The sequence below is a fragment of the Delphinapterus leucas genome, chromosome 4, assembly GCF_059928025.1.
Source record: "Delphinapterus leucas isolate spDelLeu-1000000601 "Yukka" chromosome 4, BTC_Dleu_Yukka2, whole genome shotgun sequence".
Taxonomy (NCBI): domain Eukaryota; kingdom Metazoa; phylum Chordata; class Mammalia; order Artiodactyla; family Monodontidae; genus Delphinapterus; species Delphinapterus leucas.
In genome coordinates, this window is record NC_143132.1 from 65,606,574 (window position 1) to 65,615,881 (window position 9,308).

Below are 9,308 nucleotides of genomic sequence, written 5' to 3' on the forward strand. Positions count from 1 at the left end.
AAAACCATAATCCAAAAGGATACCTGCATCCCAATGTTCACTGCAGCACTGTTTACAATAGCCAAGACATGGAAGCAACCTAAACGTCCACTGACAGATGAATGGATAGAAAAGATGTGGTACATATATACAATGAATATTACTCAGCCATAAAAAAGAATGAAATAATGCCATTTGCAGCAGCGTGAATGGACCTAGAGATTGTCATACTAAGTGAAGTAAGTCAGACTCAGAAAGACAAATATCATATGATATTGCTTATATGTGGAATCTAAAAAAAGGTACAAATGAACTTATTTACAAAACAGAAACAGAGTCACAAATGTAGAAAACAAACTTATGGTTACTGGGGGAAAGGAGATGGAGGGATAAATTGGGATTGGGATTGATATATACACACCACTATATATAAAACAGGTAATAAGGACCTACTGTACAACACAGGGAACTCTACTCAGTACCCTATAATGACCTATATGGGAAAAGAGTGGATATATGTGTATGTATAACTGACTCACTTTGCTGTGCAGCAGAAACTAACACAACATTGTAAATCAACTGTCCTCCGATAAAAATTTAAAAAAAAAAAAAAAGGATGCCCTCAATCCTCCTCCCTCATACTTGGAAAAGCGCTGCTCTTCTGTACACCCATTAAATTCTGTCCCTAGTTCCCTTATCACACTTATCATTCATACAGTATTGAAATATTCTCTCCCCTGGTAGACAGTAAACCACATGTAATCAGAAATCAAGATGTTAGGGAACTACTGACCAAAACAACTCACCTTGGCCAGACACAATAATAACTGCTTGCATGAGTTATCTCGTAACAGGAGATCCCAATAAGGAACATGGTGCTGCTGCTGAAAACTAACTGGGAGAATTTGGGAGGGGCCAAAAAGAGGGAGGAGATGCCAGCCCATAATATGTCCTGCCAACCTCCCAGAAACCCTCATGCTAGAATCCATCTTGGCTGAGAGATACGTGCGTCACCAGGAAGTACCGAGTCAGACCAAATATGGCACAAGCAAGATGACTGGCCAGAGACAACCCAGAAAGCTAACCCCATTACCATAAAACCTGAGACTGCAAGCCAAGTAGCAGAGCAGTTTTCCTGGGTTCCCTTACCCTGCTGCTCTCTGTCCGGGTGCCCCTTCCAAATAAAGTCTTTTGCTTTGTCAGTTAAAAAAAAAAAATCTGTTATTTGTGATAACCTATACAGCCTTGGCTATTATACTTCAAGCCAAAAGACAGAGACAAACATCAAATATAGTGATCCAGAGAATCAGTTGGAAAGAGGAAAGTAATTCTATATGTTAAAAGTTTGAGAGGAAATATGATCAAAGATCTTATAACCAAAAAAAAAAAAAAAGAGCTAAAATAAATAGACTTGGTCAATACATCTCAGAAAATTAATTACGGAGGTATCATTTAAGAAAAATTAAAAGTATTGTTCCTAGGGCTTCCCTGGTGGCGCAGTGGTTAAGAATCCGCTTGCCAATGCAGGAGACATGGGTTCGATCCCTGGGCCAGGAAGATCCCACATGCCGCGGAGCAACTAAGCCCGTGTGCCACAACTACTGAGTCTGCGCTCTAGAGCCTGCAAGCCACAACTACTGAGCCTACGTGCCACAACTACTGAAGCCCATGCACCTAGAGCCCATGCTCCACAACAAGAGAAGCCACTGCGATGAGAAGCCTGCGCACCGCAACGAAGAGTAGTCCCTATTCGCCGCAACTAGAGAAAGCCCGCATGCAGCAACAAAGACCCAACACAAACAAAAATAAAATAAATCCAAAAAAAATGTATTGTTCCTCTGAAAGAATATAAAACAGATTCAAGAAGAGCAAAGTGACACAAATGTTTGAGATACAATGTGGGAGAGTTCCAGTCCCAGATATCCCACTAACCAGTTGTGGTTTTTGAGAAAGTAACTTTATATCCCTGAGCCTCAGTTTCTTCATCTATAATACAAGGGTTGGAAAAGATTCTCTTCAAAGAACTCTTCTCAATGCTATCACTGAATATTCTCTTTCAAACTGTGTTGCAGGTCCCCAAGACCATGACTAAGCCTGATGATTCACTAGCAGGACTCACAGGACTGCACATATAGTCATGTTCATGGCTTCGATGTATAACAGCAAAAGAATACAAATCAAAACTAGCAGATAGGGGCTTCCCTGGTGGCGCAGTGTTGAGAGTCCGCCTGCCAATTTAGGGGACACGGGTTCGTGCCCCGGTCCGGGAAGATCCCACATGCCGCGGAGTGGCTACGTGAGCCATGGCCGCTGAGCCTGCGCTTCCGGAGCCTGTGCTCTGCAACGGGAGAGGCCACAACAGTGAGAGGCCCGCGTACCGCAAAAAAAAACAAAAAAAAAAACTAGCAGATGGAAAAGGTACCAGGCAAAGTCCAGAGGAAACCAGGTGCAGACTTCCAAGAGTCCCTTCTCAGTGGAGTCATATAGGATGCACTTAACTCCTTCAGCAACTAGTTATGACAACATGTGTGAAGTGCTGTCTACCAGGGAGCTTCATTAGAGGCTGAGCAGGCAAGGTTTTTTACTGGAGATGAGCCACGTAAATACTCTTTACCTAGCACTACCAAAATTCCAGACTCCCCAAAGGAAAGCAGATGATCAGCATAACAATCCTTAGAAAGGACTGCACAGGAGGCTGGCACCTGGGAACCGGACTGGTAAACAGTCCCCTCCACTGATACAAAAGCTTCCCTAAATAATAAGAGTGCCTGAACTATTTGTGCAAACAATATGAATTATGGTGAACCCTGCTTTGTCCTTGTATGCAGGAAAGAGTTAACATAGCAGACCTAAGACTGGCTTTTACGGAGCTAGCAAGCAGCACATTTTAGGTAAGCAAACGGATAAAGCAAGAAAAATTTAAAGGAATAAAAAAGAACTAAAAGGGATAGAGAAAGCAGTGATCATTCGGACATGCTCAGGTGATATTATTAACTAAGCATACAAGAACAAAACAAAGAAAAAAATCACTCTTAGTCCTTCTCAAATAAGATTCTCCCTCAACTAAAAGCTCTCTAAAAACTCAGCAGTTCACAGTATATCCTCCTTCTTTAGATGGCAATCATCTAAGCACATAGTCCCAAGAACAAATCCCTGCTCCCCACAGGTAGAAAGCAGGACAGGATGGATTTCAATTCTGATTGTGTCACCAAACTACCTCTTTGACATTTTCAAGTTTAACTTCAAACAGGTCACAAACACCTAACAAACAGGGGCAAATGCTCTCTTCTTCTGCTGATTTCTGTCTTGCAGAATCAAGTATAATATCCAAAATTACATCACACTTAAGCAATTGTCTATTTATCTCTTCAATACTCTACAGACACTCCAGAAATGAGTTCTCTGCATCTGGACATTGTCTTTCTTTATACACATCCTTCCTAAAATCATATTCTAGGCTATCTAACACTGGTTTTATCCACACTTTTTATACCCTTTCCCCAGGTCTTGTAAAACAACCTGTTCTAGGCTGCTTCTTTCCCATCAAGAAACAAATATAGGACTGTCTGTCTTCTTCCAAAATAACCCCTATAGGTAAAAATGTCACAAAATAATCCCTCATAATAGCTTTAGTGATTTTTCAAAACATGAGCAACTATTATTTTTCACTTTATTCTAATCTGTTGAAAAATAAGTCCTTCTCCCCACCAACACCATTAATTGCTAAAGAAATATACGTTAAGGGAGGAAAGTTGATGGAGAATGGTAGATCAAGGCAACCATAACTAGAACCTGGAAAGCCAGGATAGAAGAGCTACAAGGAAGACAGATCACATGCTCAGAGCTAAACTCATTTAAGAGCAGAGGTATTTTCTAAATGTTCTTAGTTCTTCCCAGTATTCTATCTGCAGACTTAAGTACATGCAGAACCATCTGAGAATGTGGTTTTCAGCTCTTTTTAAATAGCAGAACAGTTCATATTCCCTCCCCCAAAAGATATTTTACATGGTATCCTAATATTTAAAATACACAGGAGAAAAAGTTAGTCTCATTAAGAGAGAACTGGGAAACCTAAAGCCTAGACTACTAGGCCTGAATGACTTTTTCTCCCTTCTTTGTGCTCCTACAGCAGCCCAAAACACTGAGGAGGGTTTCCATGGGACGGTATGAGAATCTAATCTAATCTAAGAATCTAGGGAAATCCTCAAAGTCAAAGTAAATGAACAAAGAACTACTGGAGGGCTTCCCTGGTGGCGCAGTGGTTGAGAGTCTGCCTGCCGATGCAGGGGACACGGGTTCGTGCCCCAGTCCGGGAGGATCCCACATGCCGCGGGGCGGCTGGGCCCATGAGCCATGGCCGCTGGGCCTGCACTTCTGGAGCCTGTGCTCCGCAACGGGAGAGGCCACAGCAGTGAGAGGCCCGCGTACCGTCAAAAAAAAAAAAAAAAAAAAAGAACTACTGGAGTTAATACAGAGGCAGAGTTAGAATACTGTAGCTAGCTAGAATCTTAGCTAGGCACAGCTATGATTTTCTACTGCAATTTGAAAGTACTGAATCACTAAACTGATGGTCAGTATATATTAGTAAAATTAAAGCATGAACTTCAAATAGGAAACATCCTTCATCTCAGTATCTATGCTGGATAGTACCTTTCCTCAAGAGCTTTTTCACATAGTCTGATTTTTTCATTTTTCTTTATTAAAAAAAAAAAAAAAAACATGTTATTTGTAGAAATTTTGGAAAATTCAGAGTAAAGTTTTTAAAAGTTACTGCAATTTACTACTTCATTTATTTCCAAGCAGAAAGTACTTATTTATGAAGCAGAAAGTATTACCGTTTTTAAAATGAGGAAATCCAAAGAACAGGAGAGTAAAAATATTACTCTAGGATAAATTATAAGTACTCTGTATGCATATGTAAATATAAAATTTGGATTGAAAATTAGTATAATGAGAATCAGCCTGGAAAGTCCCTTCAAACTGGAATTTCAGGGAGAGCCCCACTGAAATGACAAGATCAGAAATGATTCTGAAGACAGAGTAGAGCTTGGGGTGGAAGGTCAGAAAGAAAGAAGGGCAGGCCAGAAAGAGAAAGTGCACAAATAACATCAGGAGGGTCTGAAAAGACAAGAGTAGTACTGACTGCTAGCTGTGAAAAATAGAATCCAGGCCAGAGAAAACTCTATTCAGGGAGGAAGCAGAAAAAAAAAATTATCTTGACCAAACAATCCAGTAAAAGCCATCTCTTTCTACTGCTACATGATTGAACCTCCTGATGAAATGAGTTATCCTGGATAATTTTAGAAATAATTCATTCTAACTTTTGAAAATTAGGAATAGGGATAAATTTCCATTGAGAAAATCAAATTCTTTATTCTCGTACAACATGACACAAATCTTAAGATGTTTAGGCTACAGCTGATAGTTTATTCATTTCATTTTGAACAAAATAATTTTTAAGACCCTTGACAGAATATGACAATTTTAGAATCACATGTTAACTGTCTATTTTAATTTGCCCTCCCCAAAAAAGAATGCTAGTAAGTAGTTAAACCATCATATTCATCTTGAATGGTAATTTATTTCTCTCTTCTTTTAATAGCTGAAAAAAAAGGTGATGACTAGAATTTGGATTATCAGCCATAAGTATGAATCAGCCTGTTTTCACTTTGTGGGCATCACAACTTTCTATCTCCAAAGTATTCTGAAATACTTCGTTTTCAATCTTTAGGGTCAGGATTTCTACTTCAGTGTCAGAAAACAATCTTGATAAGCAAATATCTGAATAGTCTGTATTAGTCTTCTGTATTAGCCTTACTGATCATAGGATATTACAAATTACGCAAAGTCTTATTTCTTCTTTACCTGTTTCTCAGGCCTGTTCCATTGCCACAGCCCCCACCAACCAAAGTCTGCAAAGAAGGTAAAGCTGAACGGCTTAGCTGCTGCCGACTAGGGCCCCTCCTTCCACCGGGCATGTCCAGGAACCAGTCTGCTTCCAGTGCCACCTGTAGCTGCAACCCAGGTTAACGGTTGTCAGCCTGTTTCAACACTGAACAAAAAGAGACATTTAAATATCAGTTTACTATTTTTAAAGTAGGCAGTGTAACAAAACAACCAGAAAAACTGAGTGAGCAGACCTTGTAAAACCAGATTGTCAAACAAATGCTCCCAATGTCTATTACCTAGTTTATTCTAATGAAAGGACTACTCAGCCTCCAATGGGTCAGAAGCCTAAGTTCTAATCTAAGCTCTGTTTGAAAGATATTACAATCAGGTAGAAATTTACAAGAAACATTGAATATATACATTTCCAGTTCAAAAGTAGTATTTCACAGGGGCTTCCCTGGTGGCGCAGTGGTTGAGAGTCCGCCTGCCGATGCAGGGGACACGGGTTCGTGCCCCGGTCCGGGAAGATCCCACATGCCGCGGAGCGGCTGGGCCCGTGAGCCATGGCCGCTGAGCCTGCGCGTCCGGAGCCTGTGCTCCGCAACGGGAGAGGCCACAGCAGTGAGAGGCCCGCGTACCGCTAAAAAAAAAAGTAGTATTTCACAATACGCCACTTGAAATGCAGAAGAATCAGCACTGTCCAAAATGTTAGGTTTCGTTATCAAGGGAATCTAGATTCTGAGATCAATTCTTATCATGACTTCCTAATATCTGACTTCTTATTATCTGACTTGGAAGCATTTAACCTCTGAGTTTGTTTCCTCATCAGAAAAAAAAGCGTTCCTTGTCCTACAGAGGTGGTTGTCAGGACTGACAAAGATGCCTGAAAGTACATCAGAAGGTCTTTTAACGCTTTAAAAGTAAAACTGTTCAAGTGGTATTCCACATGTTAGAGTGAAAATACTGGAAAGAGCTCAAGTGGATGACTACTCCAGAAAAACTGATGTAAAATCATTTAGAAATTACTGAAACTGCAGGATTAAAAGACAAGTAATACATAAAGACCATCACTGAAAAGAAACTGTTTTTATCAATCTATGGCAAAGTCACGGCTCCGCCAATATGGATACCAAAAATCTGTTTCCTAAACAATACAACTTAAAAACTGAAGAACGACGCCGTGGAAAAACCTTGGTTTTCAAAACGTTACAGCAGATATCCTCTGTTCCCTATTCCTAACAGCTTTCGGCTGCAGATTAACAAACGCCAGGTGAGGCAAAGCATTCAAACCGTTGAATGTAGAGGCAGCTGGTCCTTGCTCAATTAACCAGCAAAGGGTAAGAAAAGTGTGGAGCAAAAAAATTGGGACGGAAGAGGACGAGAGGATGGGGTGGGGAAAGGTGGGCGGCGAGAGGACCACAAACTTCAATAGACTGGCCCCTAAGAGGGGATGACAAAGCGGCCCCCGCCGCGCAACCTGGAGGGCCGAAGCAGGCCAGGGACAATCGGACAGCGCGGCAGCTCGGTAATACTCACGCATGGAGGAGGCCAGGCCAGTGGGGAAGGATCCCTGGGAGAAGGCGGCTTTACAGGCTGGACCCCAGGCAAGAGAACTCCCTGCCCAGGTTGAGGCGCTACAAACCAGTTGCTTGCCCGCGGGTCGTCCCCTCCCGGAGAGTCGAGAAAAAGTGTCCTGGCTTCGCGCTGCCAGACCCAGACACCGAGTCAGTGCCAGAGTCAGAGCCAGAGCTAAAGCTAGAGGCAGAGCCCGGCCCCGTCAGCACTCATCCTCAGCCTCCATTACCACGGAGCTGAGCAGACGTGGCAGCGCACAGTGGTGACGTCAGCTCCGCGACGGCCTACCGCCCCAGCCGCGAACAGGCCCCGGAACTACACGAGAGCCAGGGAGGGAGCACCGCACCACGTCTTGCGTGCACCTGCGCAGTGGAACTCGCCTTCTCCGCTGGTGTCGCGGTCCCGCCTTCCCCGCTAGTACTAACCAACGTATTTCCTCCCAAGCTCCAACGACGTGCGGACAACCATGTTAGGGCTTATTCCTGTTATCTCATGGACTCCAAGTAACAACCGTGTTCAAGTTATCAACCCCCTTTTTACAGATGGGGGAGGTTGGGAGACATCACCTGAGCTCAAGTCACTGCTAGGTAAAGGAGATGGAGCCGCGAAGTCGTGCTTCAGCAACAAACCTTGCGCTTATTTTATGTTAAGAAAAGGACTAGGTAGATTGTGGAGTTACAAAAGTGAATATCCCAAAGAGCTCACAGTCTAGTAGAAGAAACAATACACCAGGAAAACACAGTAATTACAATTTATTACAATAAATATAACATTAAAAGTATGCCCAAGGGGACTTCCCTGGTGGCACAATGGTTAAGAATCCACCTGCCAATGCACGAGACAAGGGTTCGATCCCTGGTCCGGGAAGATCCCACATGCCGTGGAGCAACTAAGCCTGTGTGCCACAACTACTGAGCCCGTGTGCCACAACTAATGAAGTCTGTGCACCTAGAGCCCATGCTCTGCAACAAGAGAAGCCACCCCAATGAGAAGCCTGCACACCCCAAGTAGAGTAGCCCCAGCTCGTGGCAACTAGAGGAAGTCCGCGTGCAGCAACGAAGACGCAACGCAGCCAAAAATAAATAAATAAATTTATTAAAAAAAAAAAAAGTATGCCCAAAGTCCAGAGACAGCATGCAAGACACGGTACTAAGCTCTGTGGGTTGTGGTGTCAATCCCAAGAAAATCTTCACAGAAAGCTTGGGGTTTAAAGACAAGACTGCAAGAACGAATAAGCCGTTTCATTTACACTTTCCTTTATATAACATATATAGCTGTATACCTATACTGAACAGCAAAATGTTGACCACTGTTTTTTTCTCTGAGTCACCCCAACTGTTATAAACTGCTATTACAAAGAGATGTGTGCTATATACTATCTGCAACCCTTTGGGGTCTAACAGTACTGTACACATTCAGGTGCTCAACAAATCTATGCTATTTAGTAAGAAGCAGTTCGAGGTTGTGAAAGAACTACTAGCCTAGGTTGCGCCCGTAACTGTGAATCTGTGGGCGAAAAACATATCCTCTCTGGCCTTCAGTTTTCTGGCTGCAGAGAATAAGATGTTTTCAAGACGTTACAGGATGTAAGAGACAAATATTACACATATTTTTCCCTGGGGATGCCATTTATTCATTCTCTCCTGGGATCCGATTTCACCTGAGAGCGCGCGCGAGACAGAGGGAGAGAGAGCTATATATGTGGATATGTGGATAGCTCGGCTCTAAACAAACGAGCAGGTGGTCAGCTACAGCCAGCCCGCACCGCACTGTGGTTAGCTGCGCGGTGGGTGCCCAGCTTCCCCGCGCCGCCTTCCCAGGGACACTTTGCGGCTGGCCGGGCTCGGGACCAGGATCCGGAGGCA

The 9,308-nt window shown here is 43.0% G+C and overlaps 1 protein-coding gene across 1 annotated transcript in view; it reads right to left on the reverse strand.

The window, feature by feature from the left end:
- TMEM39A (transmembrane protein 39A) overlaps positions 1–7,702 on the reverse strand; it is a 30,520-nt gene extending 22,818 nt beyond the window's left edge. The window contains exons 1-2 of the mRNA XM_022559516.3: positions 7,405–7,702; positions 5,845–6,031 (exon numbers count right to left, since the gene is read on the reverse strand). Coding sequence (XP_022415224.1) covers positions 5,845–5,957 — 113 coding nt within the window. The 5' untranslated portion in view covers positions 5,958–6,031; positions 7,405–7,702. The remainder of the gene's footprint in view (positions 1–5,844; positions 6,032–7,404) is intronic.
- Positions 7,703–9,308: the final 1,606 nt, after the last annotated feature.